Source organism: Coregonus clupeaformis, chromosome 23 (genome assembly GCF_020615455.1).
Source record: "Coregonus clupeaformis isolate EN_2021a chromosome 23, ASM2061545v1, whole genome shotgun sequence".
NCBI lineage: Eukaryota > Metazoa > Chordata > Actinopteri > Salmoniformes > Salmonidae > Coregonus > Coregonus clupeaformis.
The window spans coordinates 8704962-8726632 of NC_059214.1; the positions used below are offsets into that span (position 1 = coordinate 8704962).

The 21671-nt window shown below is 43.3% G+C and overlaps 2 protein-coding genes across 3 annotated transcripts in view; both read right to left on the reverse strand.

Moving 5' to 3' along the window:
* Nucleotides 1-735: 735 nt before the first annotated feature.
* On the reverse strand, nucleotides 736-14428 carry LOC121536601 (F-box/LRR-repeat protein 3-like). The gene is made up of 5 exons (XM_041843997.1): nucleotides 14222-14428; nucleotides 10604-11008; nucleotides 10300-10422; nucleotides 5816-5987; nucleotides 736-2011 (listed from the first exon to the last, which is right to left on the reverse strand). The coding sequence occupies exons 2-5, from the start codon at nucleotides 11006-11008 to the stop codon at nucleotides 1371-1373; spliced, it is 1341 nt and encodes a 446-aa protein (XP_041699931.1). The 5' UTR covers nucleotides 14222-14428; the 3' UTR covers nucleotides 736-1370.
* Nucleotides 14429-16286: 1858 nt separating this feature from the next.
* Nucleotides 16287-21671, reverse strand: part of mycbp2 (MYC binding protein 2) — a 318384-nt gene continuing 312999 nt past the window's right edge. For both annotated transcript variants that reach the window (XM_041843995.2, XM_041843996.2), the window contains 2 exons: nucleotides 19334-19499; nucleotides 16287-17688 (listed from right to left, as the gene is read on the reverse strand). In XM_041843995.2, the coding sequence (XP_041699929.1) occupies nucleotides 17573-17688; nucleotides 19334-19499 (282 nt within the window). In that variant the 3' untranslated portion in view covers nucleotides 16287-17572. The remainder of the gene's footprint in view (nucleotides 17689-19333; nucleotides 19500-21671) is intronic.

A 21671-nucleotide genomic window follows, 5' to 3' on the forward strand; every position in this document is an offset into this window, starting at 1 on the left:
TTTGGTAAAAACTCAACTCGTCATGTTTGGAGGACAAAGAATGCTGAGTTGCATCCAAAGAACACCATACCTACTGTGAAGCATGGGGGTGGAAACATCATGCTTTGCGGCTGTTTTTCTGCAAAGGGACCAGGACGACTGATCCGTGTAAAGGAAAGAATGAATGGGGCCATGTATCGTGAGATTTTGAGTGAAAACCTCCCTTCCATCAGCAAGGGCATTGAAGATGAAACGTGGCTGGGTCTTTCAGCATGACAATGATCCCAAACACACCGCCCGGGCAACGAAGGAGTGGCTTCGTAAGAAGCATTTCAAGGTCCTGGAGTGGCCTAGCCAGTCTCCAGATCTCAACCCCATAGAAAATCTTTGGAGGGAGTTGAAAGTCTGTGTTGCCCAGCGACAGCCCCAAAACATCACTGCTCTAGAGGAGATCTGCATGGAGGAATGGGCCAAAATACCAGCAACAGTGTGTGAAAACCTTGTGAAGACTTACAGAAAACGTTTGACCTGTGTCATTGCCAACAAAGGGTATATAACAAAGTATTGAGAAACTTTTGTTATTGACCAAATACTTATTTTCCACCATAATTTGCAAATAAATTCATAAAAAATCCTACAATGTGATTTTCTGGAGAAAAAAAATCTCATTTTGTCTGTCATAGTTGACGTGTACCTATGATGAAAATTACAGGCCTCTCTCATCTTTTTAAGTGGGAGAACTTGCACAATTGGTGGCTGACTAAATACTTTTTTCCCCCACTGTATGTTCTGTTGCAAAAAGTGCAGAGTTCCTGTCCAAATCATAGCCTTGCTTTTTTTAGCTAATCTGTTGTAGTATCGGATTTTTGTGTGGGCAGCAGCGGTTACAGTGGCACTTTAAAGATGGTGAAAATACGGTTGGTGTTTTCTAACAGTGCTAGCTAGCTAAGCTATATCAATAACCAGCCACAGCATTACTGTCTGCACAGTGAGTTAACCCAAAACTCCACCCTTCGTCCTTGCCCAGTGTAGCCTTTTCCACCTGGGGAGGGGTGTGCTCCTTCACCACAGATATACAGTACAGAGTTTGGCAAACTAGCCTCTATGTTGACGCCAAACATTCCATAACAAGAATATTCCACATTTCAGGGATATGATCAAGAGAACAGAAAATTAGGAAAATCAGTTTTGTCTGCGCTCTAGGGGGATAGGTCAGCTTCAAACATATGAATGGAGGATAGTCATATCAGAAATTCCCGATTTAAATCAGAAAAAATCACATCCCTGAAATTCCCATTATCAGTAGAATAGGATTATCTTCGGAACTTCAGTTGATCCTTGGGTGCCATCATGGACTCCACGTTTGTCAAACTCTGTACCTGTGAACGGCTCTACCAGGTGGGCATCATGTCAGGGAACCAGACACGGCCCAGGTGCTTGGACACCTCCCAGTGGATTTCGTCAAGGTTGTACTTATGGTCGGGAATCAGCACCTCTTCCATGATGGACAGCTGGGACAACCTCCGACCGCACATCTTCACAAATTCCACGAATGCGCTGCACGACACCTCACACTCCCCAAGGCCGATGGCCGACAGCTGGGTGCAGCGCTTGGCGATGCGGATCAGCTCCTCATCCAGCGGCCGCAGCCCATTGGCACACACCACCAACTCCACTAGCCGAGGGCAGTGGAGCCCCACACGGCCCAGCACGTCCTTACTGACAGAGCGGCCAAAGTAGAGGTGGGTGACGGGGACCTCCTCCTTGAAGAAAGGGCCAAACTCATCCTCGTAGAGGAAGAAGTACATGACCAGGTTGAACATGGGCGAGTGGCGCACCATAGCATCCCAGCTGGACTTCTTGATGGTGTGGAAATTCTGCCCGGGATTCTCGCTGACCACGTCGATGCGGAGATGCTCCAAGTGCACGTGTTTCTCAGAGGAGAGGGCTAATAAGAGCTCGTCGCTCAGCAGTTGGTAGTTTAGCGCCAGCTCCCTCAGGCCGTGGCACTGGTCCGCCACACACAGGATACCTGCACACAAAGCAAGGTTTGGTTTAGAAACATAGGTATTTTATTACTCCAATTATAACACAGTGCCTATTTAGTTTGAATTAATTTAGTTTTAACCATTGTTATTAATGGTTTATTGAGAACTTTCAGTTTTGTGCCCAAGGTTTTCGGTTTAAACAACACATACACTACCGTTCAAAAGTATGGGGTCACTTAGAAATGTCCTTGTTTTCGAAAGAAAAGCAATATTTTTGTCCATTAAAATGACATCAAATTGATCAGAAATACAGTGTAGACATTGTTAATCTTGTAAATGGCTATTGTAGCTGGAAACGGCTGATTTTTAAATGGAATATCTACATAGGCATACAGAGGCCCATTATCAGCAACCATCAGTCTTGTGTTCCAATGGCACGTTGTGTTTGCTAATCCAAGTTTATAATTTTAAAAAGGCTAATTGATCATTAGAAAACACTTTCGCTATTATGTTAGCACAGCTGAAAACTGTTGTGCTGATTAAAGGTGCAATAAAACTGGCCTTCTTGAGACAAGTTGAGTATCTGGAGCATCAGCAATGGTAGGTTCGATTACAGGCTCAGAAACAAAGAACTCTTCTGAAACTCGTCAGTCTATTCTTGTTCTGAGAAATGAAGGCTACTCCGGGATGCTGACCTTCTAGGCAGAGTTGCAAAGAAGAAAGAAAACAAGGACATTTCTAAGGGACCCCAAACTTTTGAACGGTAGTGTATGTAGGTAGCCCACTTAAACTTTGAAACAATCAAAGCGCTTTACGGGCAGATGCAGTATACTACAAGCCAGGACTTTTCAACTCCGGTCCTGGAAGGCCGAAACACTGATTCAGACCTGGGACATCAGGTGAGTGCAATTAACTACCATGTGTTTCGGCCCTCCAGGACCGGTGTTGAAGAGCCCTGGGTATAGGCACTGCCCCACAACCTAAATATTAGACTAAGTGTTGCCATAAAAGCTTGACAATTTTTCACATCCATTTCTACCATTGAGGGGAATAAGAGCTCAGACAAAAGCTATCCATAAATAGTAGGCTTACCAGAGAAACACAGACCAGTAGGGGTGTAACGGTACACGTATTACTCGGTTCGGTCTGCACTGTGAACCCGAATGAATACAAAAAAAAGATTTACAAAATAAAAACTCTAGGCCTTTAGGCTATGCCTTCGCTGCGTTGTGGCAGGCCTATGACTCTTAAGTAAATTGGAGCTGGACATTTTTTTTCAGGCCATTCCGTTAAAACAACTAGAGCCTATGCGCATGTTAATCAAAATTCTAATCTTAATTGGCGCATTATAAACTGTGCTTTTGTGAGGCGCAGCCGGGAACTAGTTCTTTACAATGGCGAGTGGCGGGGGTCGATATGCCAGAATTGGAGGATCCTCCATCGTTTAAATCTCCAGTTTGGGAACATTTTGACTTACCAGTAGATTACAACGGTGATGGACAGAGTTGTGGATAAAATATTAACAGTATGTCGCCACGCTCAATGAGAATAGCCTATGCAGCTGCCAAGACGGAAACGCAAAGAAACACAACATTGTCACCCATCTGCATTCAAGCAGCCCTTGGTAGCTGCTTCTGACCAGGCCAAAGAAATTACAAGAGCAATAGGTAGGCTGTGTTTACATTATTTACAGTCTTTGGTTTATATCTGCAGATATGCGCCCATTCTCGCTGGTTGAGAATAGGGGGTTTCAACAGCACCTCGTGAAAGTGCTCGAGACACGTTGCATCCATTTCAGCAAACAGGTAGTACCTGCTCTACATAAGCAAGACAAAGCAAAAGTTTTCAATGAACAGAGTACCACAGTACGAGTCATAATACCCATAAAACCTAGGGGTCAAACAAGGAAATGGTTGCAAATCGTTTTTTCCACAATTTTTCCCTATAGGAGATTTTTTTTAGAAACACTTAAAATAAGGGCTGTGTTTCGTGTAGGCTTACCCTGGTGTGACGTTTTGATAACCGTCTAAATCTCTCTAGGACAAGGTGACTTTTATCAATATATGAGACGCTAATTTGTTGCTAATGTGGCTATCATAAAGAACTACAAATGCCATGATGATCTGGACGAGACTGCCGAATCGAGGCAAAGGTAAGAATCTCTGGATTAACCATCTAATGTTAGCTAAATTTAGTAATAAATGGGAAACATTTCTTTAAATGTACAATTCTTTGAACTGCCTTGTGAAAGTTTTAAATTGATACAATACCTGTTAGCAAAGGTTAAATTAAAAAAATTTAATTACATTATTTAGCAGACGCTCTTATCCAGAGCGACTTACATGAGCAATTAGGGTTAAGTGCCTTGCTTAAGGGCACATCGACAGATTTTTCACCTAGTCAGCTCGGGGATTAGAACTAGCGACCTTTCGGTTACTGGCACAACGCTCTTACCCACTAAGCTACCTGCCGCCCCGGTGGGTGTCAGCTAGAGATGACGGTGTCAGCTAGAGATGACGTGCAGGAGCTTGCAGGGATTTGTAGTCTTGCATGATCTCTACTTTGATGCTAATTATCATTTTCGAATCTGAGAGTAAAATAGAGCCAAATATATTGATAAAAGTCACCTTGTCCGAGAGAGATTTACATGGCTATCAAAACGTCATGCCAGGGTAATCCTACACAAAGCACAGCCCTTATTTTAAGTGTTAATACGGCCTTCCAACTGGTAATTACTAGTGGGAAACTCGTCTATCATCCTGAGCACCCACTTCTCCCACATGGTGACCTCTGACGTCACCTACTTTAAAAGGAGAATAATTGACAACTGAATTCAGAAGCCTCCTTATCAAATTCAGTCAAATGTATTTTATAAAGCCCTTTTTACAGCAGTTGTCACAAAGTGCTTATACAGCACTTTGTGACCTTATTACTAATGAATGTTTGTTTTCCATGGTCGTGTTTTGTATTTCTGTTTTGCATTTCTATTTGATGTGTATATTTTTGTAATTACAGGGCTCATCTGTAAAAGAGACCTTGGTCTAAGCATGACTCCCTATAATAAAGGTTCAATCAAATGTGAGTCACAAGAATAAGGATTTAAATGTGTCAAAACAAGTAGTACACATGACCTGAACCAGTTTAAAGCACTAGCCAACATAAAGTAGATTTCTAAATGCAAAACAGGAGCATGCAGACATCCAGAGTAAGTTAAAACAAAGTAGGCTATTTGAACTGGTACTGGTGAACTTACACTGAGTGTACTAAACATTAAGAACACTTTCCTAATATTGAGTTGCACCCCCCCTTTTGCTTTCAGAACAGCCTCAATTTGTCGGGAAAAAGTGTAGAAAGCGTTCCACAGGGATGCTGGCCCATGCTTCCCACAGTTGTGTCAAGTTGTCTGGATGTCCTTAGGGTGGTGGACCATTCTTGAAACACACTGGAAACTGTTGAGCGTGAAAAACCCAGCAGCGTTGCAGTTCTTGACACAAACCGGTGCACCTAGCACAAACTACCATACCCTGTTCCAAGGCACTTAAATATTTTGTCTTGCCCATAGACCCTCTGAATGGCACACATGTACAATCCATGTTCAAAATCCTTATTTAACCTGTCTCCTCCCCTTCATCTACACAGATTGAAGTAGATTTAACAAGTGACATCAATAAAGGATAATAGCTTTCACCTGGATTCACCTGTTCAGTCTATGTCATGGAAAGAGCAGGAGTCCTTAATGTTTTGTACACTCAGTGTATTTGATGTCCACTAATCAGGAATCGACTGTATATAAAAGTAATCCATTCTAGGGACCATTCAATGACCATCAACTCAGACAAGCACCCTACCTGCAGGGGAGACATGAGGGCAGCTGCTCATCTTCAACAGCTTCAGCGTGTCGCTGTTGTTGGCCACCAGGACCTTCAGGGACGGGTCGTCCACCGGTGTGTCGTCGATCTTCAGAGACGACAGGGACTTGGAGTTGACAAACACCACCGTCAGGGCCGAGATGAAATGAGACTAAAGGAGGAAAACATTTATGACCAATCAGTGAATAGGTTAATAAAATTGATGACTGCAGGTAGTGTTTTTTTTAATTTCACCTTTATTTAACCAGGTAAGCCAGTTGAGAACAAGTTCTCATTTACAACTGCGACCTGGCCAAGATAAAGCAAAGCAGTGCGATAAAAACAACAACACAGAGTTACATATGGGGTAAACAAAACATAAAGTCAAAAATACAACAGAAAATCTATATACAGTGTGTGCGAATGTAGTAAATTATGGAGGTAAGGCAATAAATAGGCCATAGTGCAAAATAGTTACAATTTCGTATTAACACTGGAATGATAGATGTGCAAAAGATGATGTGCAAATAGAGATACTGGGGTGCAAATTAGCAAAATAAATAACAATATGGGGATGGAGGCTTTGTTGCGAAATAGGAAGCCGATTCTAGATCTAACTTTTGATTGGAGATGCTTAATGTGAGTCTGGAAGGAGAGTTTACAGTCTAACCAGACACCTAGGTATTTGTAGTTGTCCACATACTCTAGGTCAGACCAGCCGAGAGTAGTGATTCTAGTCTGGTGGGCGGGTGCAAGCAGCGTTCGGTTGAAGAGCATGCATTTAGTTTTACTAGTGTTTAAGAGCAGTTGGAGGCTACGGAAGGAGTGTTGTATGGCGTTGAAGCTCGTTTGGAGGTTTGTTAACACAGTGTCCAATGAAGGGCCAGATGTATACAAAATGGTATCCGAGCGTCACCAGCAGCAAGCACGACATCATTGATATACACAGAGAATAGAGTCGGCCCGAGAATTGAACCCTGTGGCACCCCCATAGAGACTGCCAGAGGTCCAGACAACAGGCCCTCCGATTTGACACATCAAACTCTATCTGAGAAGTAGTTGGTGAACCAGGCGAGGCAGTCATTTGAGAAACCAAGGCTATTTAGTCTGCCAATATGAATGCGGTGGTTGACAGAGTCGAAAGCCTTGGCCAGGTCGATGAAGACGGCTGCGAAGTACTTTCTTTTATCGATCGCGGTTATAATATCGTTTAGGACCTTGAGCGTGGCTGAGGTGCACCCATGACCAGCTCGGAAACCGGATTGCATAGCGGAGAAGGTACGGTGGGATTCGAAATGGTCGGTGATCTGTTTGTTAACTTGGCTTTCAAAAACGTTTGAAAGGCAGGGCAGGATGGATATAGGTCTGTAACAGTTTGGATCGAGAGTGTCACCCCCTTTGAAGAGGGGGATGACCGCGGCAGCTTTCCAATCTCTGGGGATCTCAGACGTTACGAAAGAGAGGTTGAACTGGCTAGTAATAGGGGTTGCGACAATTTCGGCGGCTAATTTTAGAAATAAAGGGACCAGATTGTCTAGCCCAGCTGACTTGTAGGGGTCCAGATTTTTCAGCTCTTTCAGAACATCAGCTGTCTGAATTTGTGTAAAAGAGAAGTGGGGGGGGCATGGGCAAGTTGCAGCGGAGGGTGCAGAGCTGGTGGCCGGGGTAGTGATAGCCAGGTGGAAAGCATGGCCAGCCGTAGCAAAATGCTTGTTGAAATTCTCGATTATTGTAGATTTATCGGTGGTGACAGTGTTTCCTAGCCTCAGTGCAGTGGGCAGTTGGGAGGAGGTGCTCTTATTCTCCATGGACTTTACAGTGTCCCAAAACCTTTTGGAGTTAGTGCTACAGGATGCAAATTTCTGTTTGAAAAAGCTAGCCTTTGCTTTCCTAACTGATTGTGTATATTGGTTCCTGACTTCCCTGAAAAGTTGCATATCGCGGGGGCTGTTTGATGCTAATGCAGTACGCCACAGGATGTTTTTGTGCTGGTCAAGGGCAGTCAAGTCTGAGGAGAACCAGGGGCTATATCTGTTCTTAGTTCTGAATTTTTTGAATGGGGCATGCTTATTTAAGATTGAGAGGAAAGCACTTTTAAAGAACAACCAGGCATCCTCTACTGACGGAATGAGGTCAATATCCATCCAGGATACCCGGGCCAGGTCTATTAGAAAGCAGAGGTGTATTTAGAGGGTACATTTGTCAGGACGATATCTATGAGGGTGCCCATGTTTACAGATTTTGGGTTGTACCTGGTAGGTTCGTTGATAATTTGTGTGAGATTGAGGGCATCTAGTTTAGATTGTAGGTTGGCCGGGGTGTTAAGCATATCCCAGTTTAGGTCACCAAGCAGTACGAACTCTGAGGATAGATGGGGGGCAATCAGTTCACATATGGTGTCCAGGGCACAGCTCAGGGCTGAGGGGGGTCTGTAGCAAGCGGCAACAGTGAGAGACTTATTTCTGGAAAGGTGGATTTTTAGAAGTAGAAGCTCAAACTGTTTGGGCACAGACCTGGATAGTATGATAGAGCTCTGCAGGCTATCTCTACAGTAGATTGCAACTCCACCCCCTTTGGCAGTTCTATCGAGATGGAAAATGTTGTAGTTGGGGTTGGACATTTCTGAATTTTTGGTGGCCTTCCTAAGCCAGGATTCAGACACTGCTAGAAAATCAGGGTTGGCGGAGTGTGCTAACGCAGTGAATAACTCAAACTTAGGGAGGAGGCTTCTGATGTTAACGTGCAAGAAACCAAGGCTTTTACGGTTACAGAAGTCAACAAATGATAACGCCTGGGGAGTAGGAGTGATACTGGGGGCTACAGGGCCTGGGTTAACCTCTACATCACCAGAGGAACAGAGGAGGAGTAGAATAAGGATACGGCTGAAGGCTTTAAGAACTGGTCTTCTAGTGCGTTGGGTACAGAGAAAAAAAGGGGCAGATTTCCGGGCATTGTAGAATAGATTCAGGGCATTATGTATAGACAAGGATATGGAAGGATATGAGTACAGTGGAGGTAAACTAAGCATTAGGTAACGATGAAAGAGATAGCATCACTGGAGGCACCGATTGAGTCGGTCTCCGCGTGTATGGGGGGCGGGACAAAGGAGCTGTCTAAGGCAGGTTGAGCTGGGCTGGGGGCTCTACAGTGAAATAGTACAATAAGAAATAACCGAAACAGCAATCAGCAAGGCATATTGACATGGGAGAGAGTCATAAAGCAATCACAAGTGTTATTCGAGAGAGCTAAGACAACAGCTGGTAATGGCGACAAAGTTTGGGCTGAGGCTAAACATAAACAGGATGCGGTACCGTATAAAGGAACAGTCCAGCAGGCATCAGCTGTATAGCTGAGTTATCATAAGGTCCGGTGAACAGCAATAGGAGAGTTCGGAGGTAGATCGGGGGCTGCTACAGCACTGGCGAGCAATAGGCCTGGCTTGCGTGTGCTAGCGTGCCGGGGCTAGCAGATGGATCTTCGAGGTCGACGTCGTAACGGGAAGCCTGTTGAAACCACATCAGATGATTTTGTCGGCAAACCAGTCGTGTTGGATCGGCGGGGCTCCGTGTCAACACTAGGAGGTCCCGTCCGGTTGACAGAGAGGTAGATAGCTGGGAGATGGGCCTGGCTCGAGGCTAGCTCAAGGCTAACTGGTGCTTGCTAAGGGCAATGGTAATTAGCCAACGACAACAGCCATTTGGTTGCAGCTAGCTGGTTGCGATGATCCGGCGCTAGGTCCAGTGATACCTGCAGAAAATCCGATATGCTCTGGGTCGATAGCACGCTGTGCAGACTGGCAGACAAATTGTCCAGGCTAGAGCTAGAACTGGCTGGTGGGTAGTGCAGGCCACGGACGATGGTGAAGACGCTAACGGTGGCTAATAGCAAGTAGCTAGCTAGCTAGCTAGCTAGCTACCACAGCCATTCGGCTGCAGCTAGACTAGTTTCAGCTTAAGGTTCTTAGAATAATAATAGAATCCTTTCCACGTTGGGTGAGGCGGGTTGCAGGAAAGTATATTTAGTTAAAGAATGAAAAGTAAAATTGAGAAATATATACAAAATAGACAAAAAAACAGTCTATTTACACAAGGACACTACAGAAAAACACGACTGCACTGCTACGCCATCTTGGGTTACTTATGACATCCAGCAGGTGTAGGGTATAGGGCATACATTCTGGGAGAATCAACACAGTGATCAGGTCAGCTATGGACTGTTTAACAAAATGAATTAATGGAGAAAGTGTACCGGTTGAACTCCACTGTGTAAAAAATAAAAAGTGTCAACTGGAATTTTGACCTTTTAACAGGCGCCAAAAGCTGACAGATAATCAAATCCTAGTTATAAAATGGTATTCACATTCGAGATTACACATTAGAATGCCATTGTCATGGAACATTTGGTGCCAACATGGAGGATAGTTTCCTGAACACTGTAAATATAAGGCCTATCTATAGCTGATTCCAACAGGCTTTGTAATCTACCTTGGGCAACTCCATGAAGCTGGGCCTGGCCGTGGAGATTAGCCCTAGGGTCTTTAATGAACAGTTCACCAGCTGGGAGAGAATATCACAGGCCGCCTCGGCAGACTCCGTGCTGCTGTCCACCTAGAGATCAAACACAAACAATATAGATAGCATTCAATGCTGGGTAGGATGATGGCTCTCCTTTCCAGGTGAATGGGATACTGGAAAAGCTACACCACATAGCCTAAAAAAAAATATATAGCACCATCAACCTATAGACACCATCACTACCCACCACACTAATCTTGTCTTTCCCACTCACCTTGAAACTGACATACTGCAGGTGATTCGAATGCCTCTTGATGATCTGCTTGATTAGGTCTGGGTGTGTCGCTTTCAGGTAAGAACTGGCAGGCTGATTCAGCTCAAACTCAAAGCACCTCCACAGCTCGGGCATGTGGAAGGCTTGGTTAAAGCCGCGGCACACCTGCGAGGCGTACGCCCGGTCCAGAAAAGGCAGGAATTGGAAGATGTTGAGCAAGATCTCATGTGGGAGCAGTGCCCAGTCAAAGCCAAACTCGATGGGTTCTACATCAGTCTCTTCTTCTTCCTTCTCTTGGTGCTTCTCTTCCCTTGGCTGTAGCTGCCGCATCTTCTTCCAGGACGCTGTTGGGCCCCCGCTGGAAGAGCTGCAGGCATATTCCTTATTTCCTTTCACCCTCTTCATCTTATAAGGGAGAGACAGACAACCAGGTTTGGTGAGAATAACACATTGCTGATCATGGACAGCCTGCTCGCAGTTATAGTTTATTCAATTTAGGGGATTTTGTGCATAAAAAAACAATATCACAGCATACAATAGCGCTGGGACTTCACGATACGATATCACAATACTTAGGTGCCAATACGATATGTATTGCGATTCTCACGATTGGGATTTGATACTGCGATTTCATATTCCAAACATATTGCTCACTATACAGTGGGGGAAAAAAGTATTCAGTCAGCCACCAATTGTGCAAGTTCTCCCACTTAAAAAGATGACAGAGGCCTGTCATTTTCATCTTAGGTACACGTCAACTATGACAGACAAATTGAGAAAAAAAATCCAGACAATCACATTGTAGGATTTTTTATGAATTTATTTGCAAATTATGGTGGAAAATAAGTATTTGGTCACCTACAAACAAGCAAGATTTCTGGCTCTCACAGACCTGTAACTTCTTCTTTAAGAGGCTCCTCTGTCCTCCACTCGTTACCTGTATTAATGGCACCTGTCCACAACCTCAAACAGTCACACTCCAAACTCCACTATGGCCAAGACCAAAGAGCTGTCAAAGGACACCAGAAACAAAATTGTAGACCTGCACCAGGCTGGGAAGACTGAATCTGCAATAGGTAAGCAGCTTGGTTTGAAGAAATCAACTGTGGGAGTAATTATTAGGAAATGGAAGACATACAAGACCACTGATAATCTCCCTCGATCTGGGGCTCCACGCAAGATCTCACCCCGTGGGGTCAAAATGATCACAAGAACGGTGAGCAAAAATCCCAGAACCACACGGGGGGACCTAGTGAATGACCTGCAGAGAGCTGGGACCAAAGTAACAAAGCCTACCATCAGTAACACACTACGCCGCCAGGGACTCAAATCCTGCAGTGCCAGACGTGTCCCCCTGCTTAAGCCAGTACATGTCCAGGCCCGTCTGAAGTTTGCTAGAGTGCATTTGGATGATCCAGAAGAGGATTGGGAGAATGTCATATGGTCAGATGAAACCAAAATAGAACTTTTTGGTAAAAACTCAACTCGTCGTGTTTGGAGGACAACGAATGCTGAGTTGCATCCAAAGAACACCATACCTACTGTGAAGCATGTGGGTGGAAACATCATGCTTTGGGGCTGTTTTTCTGCAAAGGGACCAGGACGACTGATCCGTGTAAAGGAAAGAATGAATGGGGCCATGTATCGTGAGATTTTGAGTGAAAACCTCCTTCCATCAGCAAGGGCATTGAAGATGAAATGTGGCTGGGTCTTTCAGCATGACAATGATCCCAAACACACCGCCCGGGCAATGAAGGAGTGGCTTCATAAGAAGCATTTCAAGGTCCTGGAGTGGCCTAGCCAGTCTCCAGATCTCAACCCCATAGAAAATCGTTGGAGGGAGTTGAAAGTCCGTGTTGCCCAGCGACAGCCCCAAAACATCACTGCTCTAGAGGAGATCTGCATGGAGGAATGGGCCAAAATACCAGCAACAGTGTGTGAAAACCTTGTGAAGACTTACAGAAAACGTTTGACCTGTGTCATTGCCAACAAAGGGTATATAACAAAGTATTGAGAAACTTTTGTTATTGACCAAATACTTATTTTCCACCATAATTTGCAAATAAATTCATTAAAAATCCTACAATGTGATTTTCAGGATTTTTTTTCTCATTTTGTCTGTCATAGTTTACGTGTACCCATGATGAAAATTACAGGCCTCTCTCATCTTTTTAAGTTGGAGAACTTGCACAATTGGTGGCTGACTAAATACTTTTTTTCCCCACTGTATTTTAACCTTTATTTAACTAGGCAAGTCAGTTAAGAACAAATTATTATTTACAATGACGGCCTACACCACTGTGCGCCGCCCTATGTGACTCCCAATCACGGCCGGTTGTGATACAGCCTGGAATCGAACCAGGGGGTCTGTGGTGACACCTCAAGCACTGAGATGCAGTGCCTAAGACCGCTGCGCCACTCGGGAGCCCCTTAGCTATCTAGCTAAGTGGTTAGCTTCTTCCAAAATCAAGTTTTGCTTGGTAACAGCAGAAAATCCCCTCCTGGATCAAGAGCCTTGCTGTCTAATATTTATTTTGTGCGTGGTTGTGTTACTTGTAAAACTTTGTCCTGCAAATACTTTAGGTCAGAGACTGTAAAATGTTGGCATTCTATATGGGATTTTACATGTAGTTGTTAGCATTGCTAACCTTTGGATTACAATAGCGCCCCTTGTGTTGAGTGCCGGTATTACTGGTATGGCACAAGGTCGGTATGAATGTATGACAATCTAGATACCACCCAAGCCTAGCAATGAGTGTAAGTGGAGCAGGCAAGAGGCATTAACGTGCGCTCGTGCTATAAGGGGCCATCGGCTGCGCTGATAGAAAGACTTGATCCTCTCAATCAGTATACGACGTGAGACACAATTGACAGAAGTTCCGAAAGTAACTCTAGTACTGAACCATTTTTCATGTTCTAGTATCGAAAAGTACAGAAGTTTCGTTATACCGTGCAACATTACACTGAAAGCTATAACCCCGTTTGGAGCTAACTAGCTAGTGCTCTCAAATAGTATCCTGATGTCGACAGCAGATGGGAGTTGTATTCATAACCTTGCTAACTTAGCTAGCTAACAGATTTGAGTAGGGATGTTAACAGTTAATCTAAAAACCGTTAATTGGTTAACTACCGAAAATACATTTGACCAGTAATGCTTATCGGTTTATGGGATAATTTAGTGCAATTAAATTGGCGCGTGTACTTTCGTTCGTTGTCATGCATCTTTGGATTCAATACACTATTGAGTCTTCACATAGGAATCAATGGTGTCACGTGATCAATGCCTTTGTCCATTCTTATATACAGTCATTGGACGGAACGTTGCTGTTTAAATATAAGTGACAGCAAGATTTGAAGGGCTAGCTAGCATCATCATGCATGGAAGGAAGCTGTCTGGCCCAGTATGCTGTGGCCATAGAGATCCTAATAAATTACTTGAGGGTCTATGTCATAAACACTCATAGTTACAGAATGGGGTAAACATGGTAGCCATATTGGTTCTAAATACGTTAGCTACTTAAGTGAATAATAAGATACTAATCTTGACAAACATTGAATGGTGGTGGAAGTGAAGCTAACGTTAGCTAGCTGTTAGCAGACCCATATCCTCTTCCTTACCTTATGTTTACACTTGGCTAGCTAACGGTTAGCTGTTCGCAGTGAAAAATCAAATTAGACAACTTCCGCACATGACAATTCATTCGCCCGAGCCAAATAACACGCATCGGGCACCAACTCGGTGCCATCAGTTTAAGATTTAGCCAGATGTACAGTTTTCTTTAAAACACAGTATGTTCGTGTAAATTGATATATTTCCAGTGACCTTCTTCTTCAGTGGGGTTTATCGGCGATTGGCATCCAACGTTATGGTGCATTACCGCCACCTACTGTACCGGAGTGTGGGTCAGAGACAGGGAGAAACTAAATCCTACCTGCCAGCCCCGTTGTTCTTACAAAGTATAACATATTTGAGACTATTTCTAATGACGTTCTACTCAATATACTCTTTAAACTAATTTCCTGTACTAGATCTCAACCTCTCTCTTTCCCTCTGATACTGCCCACACTGTAGCAATACATGCTCCACGGTCTCTGTTTCCTGACAATAATCACACTTTCCCGTTGGATGCTTTCCTATCACATTTAATGTCTTATTCAACTGGCTGTGTCCCACCCTTAATCTTGTAAAAATAGCCTCATCTGTACTAAGTGCTCTGTTCATCTACTGCCTCATTTTCCTGGGACCCAAGTAAATCTTATCTGAATACCCATCTGATTTCCGGTGCCCTAATCCCTTCACGGGAGTTTCAGCTTGCTCCCACCCACCCCCATCCCTGAAATGGCGATGAGTTGTTGTGACAGAAGCGGTGCAATGTGGGTGATACTAAATATATTTTATAACTAACCCAAGATTGACGGACCGCGGCCTGTCCTCTTCTTCTGTGGGTTTTATGGCGCCACCAACTGGACGATTTAATTTTTTAAAATAATCCATACTTAATAGTGATTCTAACAATCCACCCTAATAACAATAGTACATTGCCAAAACAAACAAAACTCCCTCTTCTTCCTTCTTTTAGTTCTCCATATCTCGCTTCTCAGGCTCTAGGACCTGAGAAGGTGGTACGGCTTTTGCTTACATTCCATGTAAGTCCTTTGCTGTGAAATCTTTCACAACCAGGAGCCGCTCCGCTGCAATTACAATGATTTCAATCTTCCTAGATCTTTTATCCACTTTGACAGTGTGATTTATCACCATTGCGATAAAGGCCAAAGTCCACCACGGCCTGTCGTTTCCAATGGGAACAAATGAATAATAGTGGGAAGAACAAGCAAGGAGGTGGGCAGAGCCAAGCACGAGGAAGCGAGAGCCTATTGGCGCGTTCTAGCGTTATTTGCATATTTGCGTTAGGGAACGCCTACTCTGAAGTGCAATAACTCAATTCACCCTTGCACTCGTTCTAAACAATGCCATTTTTGGAAACATTGGGTAAAACACTTAGTCCACTTTGTTCATAACACATTTTTGTTTTGGAAACAGAAAATTGCATTGAGAGCAAAAGTTTCATTGATGAGAAAATGTGCAGAATGTCGGCCAAAATCCATCTCGCTCCATCTTCTCCCACTGCCGGCCACTGGGCTTCCTCTCACCACCATATTTGGTAGTGAGTGGAAACACCAACCGGATGCTTCACATTTATACATCTGGTGAAATATCGCTCCTTGTTCTATCTGTGGTGATACTGTATGAAATGGCTGCGTCTCCTGTGTTGAATATTTTGAAAATCATTTTTAGAATACCTACTTGTTTAGGAGGAAACATAACATAATGCATAGCGTATCTCAAACACAGTGAAGTCTGCTTTTCTGCACAGCAGTATGGCATATGCAGTGCTTCTCACTCATCATTATTCATTCATGATTTCTCTTAATCATGGCATTATCAGGATTAATTTAGTAGCGTTAGTGTTCAGAAACATGTTATCTACTCACTTAGAAATAAAATTACTCCAGTCATCATTCACAATTTAGTTACTATTGGGCAAAACAAACCAAAGAGCCAAATAAAAAATATTAGCTAGCTTCACTTTCCAAATACATGTGGTGTTGACTGTATCAGCAGTATACTGTATGAAATGACTTCATAACCATAACCAGGTGAAATAAACACACAGGAGTCCGCTTGAATGTACCTTGCGAAACAGAGAACCTGGTTTATTACCATTCAACTCCATCCATCACAGATATTACAGAGCAGATTCACAAGTATTAAGCTTTTATAACAGCAGCTGTTTGTTTTTTCTCAAACCCCCATACCCATATGTCCCGCCTGCCTCCTAATGATGGAGAAGCATTACAGATTCACAATTATTTATTATATTTGGTGAAGACTGGCCCCCCAACACGTTCAGTTATCACTCCTTTACAATACAATGGTAGCCTATAGTATATTCACCTTCTCAGTTGTTTAAAAAGAATTACAGAAAAAAAAGGGGTTTGTACCACCACGTTCTTTTTCTAATTGAGGAACTGAAAAAAGGGTTCACATCAATCAACCTTCATACACTGCAGACGCTGGGATCCTCTGCATTTTCAGAGAACAGAAGTGATCTGACATTTTGAATTGGGGTAATACGCGACTGTATTTATCACTGTATAAAAATGTACAGTGGCTTTTATTGACATACATTCCATAGGTTAAACTGCTGCAAGATAGGAGGCACACCCAGTATTGCACTTCATTAAAAGTTCTGGCTCAAAATATAACCCAGAATATCAAACGAAACTGAAGTGTAGAGTAGCAACTTCGGAATACAGCTATTTAGGATACTATCATTATATACAAGATTAGATAAATCGTACTATTTTTCACCCCCTCATCAGAATTATTCTATTTTTTTTTCTCTGTCAACCCATGATGCACTCGACAGTGGAGAGAATACTGTACAGGATTACGGGAAAAAAGTCTGTTTACATACAACAATATTTAGAATTCATAGTTAGGAAGCTGGAAATAAGGCCTGTCACTTTTTTTTCCTTTTATATATCCAAGTTCATCCACAGTTGCCTAAGCAAAATGTATTTCAAATGATTTTTTTTTATCTTCAATACTTTTTTACACTTCAGTGATCGGAAGGTGTGCAACGTCTATGGAAGCCGAGGGGTTACAACGGCCGCATGCAAACACATCACAAGTACAAAAAAAAAAGGGAGTTTCCTCTGGAATCCAAAGAGAGCTGTTTTTGTAGTAGAGCCTTGAAGACTTTGGTTGGTATGTAGAAGAGCACAACTTGGGACTCTTGGGTACGTTAGAAATACCTGAAACGGTGTCCATGGCCATCTGACAACGAGAGCCAACACAAGGAAATACTTGACAGACTGGGCTCCGGCTGCAGCCAACAGCCTGCAGTCACAGTAGAAGAACGAGTGTTCGGTACAGGTCTCTGGTTTTTCAGAACTGGGTGTTTTTTAGAAGGTATGGGCGTTCCTGCACACTCCACAGCCCAGGGCAAACTCCTCGCCGGTGGGTGGGTGAACCACGTGTAAGGGGCACTCCGTCCCCTCCAACTGCTTGCCTTTGGGACCTGGGGACGGAAGGGGAATAATGAGGAATTTGGCTTGAAATACTTTATTTGAGGGCGAACATTTGATTCCACCTTAGTCATGCATTGATGTCAAAGTGAACATTCGCCCCTTTGAGACTCCCTATTTAGTTTACCGTTTGTCTAGCCCAATAATGGACTAAAGGAGTCTAACGTTACTCCTTATAGTCCAAGGACTTTACATGTTCTGTTTAGAGGCAAACTGGCTCTGGCAGCCAAAACAGCCAAATACTCCATCTAAACGTGAAACGATTCTCAATTTGAATCATATCACATCAAAATAATTGGTTTTAACACAGTTGCAGCTAACAGTATTTTTCAGTGACAACACGTTTGTGGTGTGGGTTCCGTCTTCCGTCTAGACACAGGTGTTCGGACGCAGATAGCCAATTAGCACAGGTAGCCGACTGTTTTCCGTAAACAAATGATGTAACATGGAAATATAGCCGTACGGGAACCCTAACCCTATAAAAGGTGTGTAGTAATGTAACTTTTTTTTTATTTTGTATTATTTCTCGCTGATACGAAAGATACGTTCCTTATGTTTCCAAAACCGTACCGCAAGTGATGCGTGTTAACGTTTAGAGCAAGCGTTGGGGCTCTTAACAAACCTCCCTGACCAGAAGATACTGCTAAAGGTAGTTAGTGTCTATGAATGGGCTACCGTTTGTCATGATTTGTGATTTCATAAAATTGTTTGTCATTGTATTTCAAGAACCTCTGTTGGTTCTCAGCCTGTTTTTTAAAAACAGTCTCTTATTTAGATGTGGAGGTCGTCAGTGGTCTGATTCTGGCCAATCAATGACATCGACTGATCAATCAAGTGCCAACAGGGTAAAACTAGCAGATGCTGTGGCGGCCCTCAACGACTTGAGCTAAGCACTAAGCAGCACCTCAACTACAGTAGGTCAAAGAGCATCGAACCAGATCAACTTGGAATTACCATGACATCACTATTAACAAACCTTCGAAACGCACAGACCCTTTGGTCTGAATGATTCAAAGGAAGAATCTTCCTTTTCCACAGGGAGCCACCTAACCGTCCCCTGCCACCAACTGGCTTATTCAGCCCATCCCATCTCATTTCCACTGTAACTCTTCCCCGGGACGCTGTTGTAAACCAGTGGTTCGCAACCATCTTTGGGAACCTCCAATCACATTTTGCTCTTCCCTGATCATTAGGTCAATGTTCTTATGAGTCTCCCATGTACCCCCTGTGGATAGGTCAGGTACCCCCAGGTCAGCTTAACCCCAGGTTAGGAACCACTGCTCTAAAATCAACGTTCCTGGTTATAAATAACAGGTAAGTAAATAATGGAATAGATAAATAGGGTATTGGTCCGGTTGTCTGGTTGCACACCTGGTACTTCAACTGCTGCGACAACAAAAAACTTGCCCCGTACCGAGTGAAATGGAGGACATTTGACAATGGCCTGATATGTGGCTTAAAGCAATACTACACTCACAAGCAATCTTTTAGTGTTTTGTTCAGTATTTAGTTCATTTTGTTCACTTAAATACAATCCCCAAAAAGTATGCATATCAGCAGTCAAGTTTTCAAGATGGAGCCCTTTCCGTATAGAGCAAAAACTGTTATGATGAAGCATTTTGCACAATAAGTCAGTACCTGCAGGACAGTGAGGCAGCTCCTCCTTGGGCACGCTGGTCATCTTCTGGAAGTCATCATGGCATGCGTTACAGAAGTGAGTGGTGCCGAAGCAGAAGAACACGGCCACCGAGCAGCAGTAACGGCATTTGTACTCCAGAAAGTCTGTCCCGTGCTTGGAACACATCTGCAGACGGAACATGGATGTGTATAAAGTGGGGGAAAAAATATTTAGTCAGCCACCAATTGTGCAAGTTCTCCCACTTAAAAAGATGAGAGAGGCCTGTAATTTTCATTATAGGTACATGTCAACTATGACAGACAAATTGACAAAAAAATATCCAGACAATCACATTGTAGGATTTTTAATGAATTTATTTGCAAATTATGGTGGAAAATAAGTATTTGGTCACCTACAAACAAGCAAGATTTCAGGCTCTCACAGACCTGTAACTTCTTCTTTAAGAGGCTCCTCTGTCCTCCACTCGTTGTTACCTGTATTAATGGCACCTGTTTGAACTTGTTATCAGTATAAAAGACACCTGTCCACAACCTCAAACAGTCACACTCCAAACTCCACTATGGCCAAGACCAAAGAGCTGTCAAAGGTCACCAGAAACAAAATTGTAGACCTGCACCAGGCTGGGAAGACTGAATCTGCAATAGGTAAGCAGCTTGGTTTGAAGAAATCAACTGTGGGAGCAATTATTAGGAAATGGAAGACATACAAGACCACTGATAATCTCCCTCGATCTGGGGCTCCACGCAAGATCTCAACCGTGGGGTCAAAATGATCACAAGAACGGTGAGCAAAAATCCCAGAACCACACGGGGGGACCTAGTGAATGACCTGCAGAGAGCTGGGACCAAAGTAACAAAGCCTACCATCAGTAACACACTACGCCTCCAGGGACTCAAATCCTGCAGTGCCAGACGTGTCCCCCTGCTTAAGCCAGTACATGTCCAGGCCCGTCTGAAGTTTGCTAGAGTGCATTTGGATGATCCAGAAGAGGATTGGGAGAATGTCAGATGAAACCAAAATATAACTTTTTGGTAAAAACTCAACTCGTCGTGTTTGGAGGACAAAGAATGCTGAGTTGCATCCAAAGAACACCATACCTACTGTGAAGCATGGGGGTGGAAACATCATGCTTTGGGGCTGTTTTTCTGCAAAGGGACCAGGACGACTGATCCGTGTAAAGGAAAGAATGAATGGGGCCATGTATCGTGAGATTTTGAGTGAAAACCTCCTTCCATCAGCAAGGTCATTGAAGATGAAACGTGGCTGGGTCTTTCAGCATGACAATGATCCCAAACACACCGCCCGGGCAACGAAGGAGTGGCTTCGTAAGAAGCATTTCAAGGTCCTGGAGTGGCCTAGCCAGTCTCCAGATCTCAACCCCATAGAAAATCTTTGGAGGGAGTTGAAAGTCTGTGTTGCCCAGCGACAGCCCCAAAACATCACTGATCTAGAGGAGATCTGCATGGAGGAATGGGCCAAAATACCAGCAACAGTGTGTGAAAACCTTGTGAAGACTTACAGAAAACGTTTGACCTGTGTCATTGCCAACAAAGGGTATATAACAAAGTATTGAGAAACTTTTTGTTATTGACCAAATACTTATTTTCCACCATAATTTGCAGATCTTGCGTGGAGCCCCAGATCGAGGGAGATTATCAGTGGTCTTGTATGTCTTCCATTTCCTAATAATTGCTCCCACAGTTGATTTCTTCAAACCAAGCTGCTTACCTATTGCAGATTCAGTCTTCCCAGCCTGGTGCTGGTCTACAATTTTGTTTCTGGTGTCCTTTGACAGCTCTTTGGTCTTGGCCATAGTGGAGTTTGGAGTGTGACTGTTTGAGGTTGTGGACAGGTGTCTTTTATACTGATAACAAGTTCAAACAGGTGCCATTAATACAGGTAACGAGTGGAGGACAGAGGAGCCTCTTAAAGAAGAAGTTACAGGTCTGTGAGAGCCAGAAATCTTGCTTGTTTGTAGGTGACCAAATACTTATTTTCCACCATAATTTGCAAATAAATTCATTAAAAATCCTACAATGTGATTTTCTGGAAAAAAAATTCTCAATTTGTCTGTCATAGTTGACGTGTACCTATGATGAAAATTACAGGCCTCTCTCATCTTTTTAAGTGGGAGAACTTGCACAATTGGTGGCTGACTAAATACTTTTTTTCCTCACTGTATATATATATATCACTTTTCAGGGATGTATAGTGTGTCAATTGTATTGTATAATTTTTGGGGTGTTTTGTGTATTTAAATGTATTGCTGAGGTCACAAAATGAATTTCTATTGAAATTGACAATAAATCGAATTATTGGAAAAACAATGTCTTCATT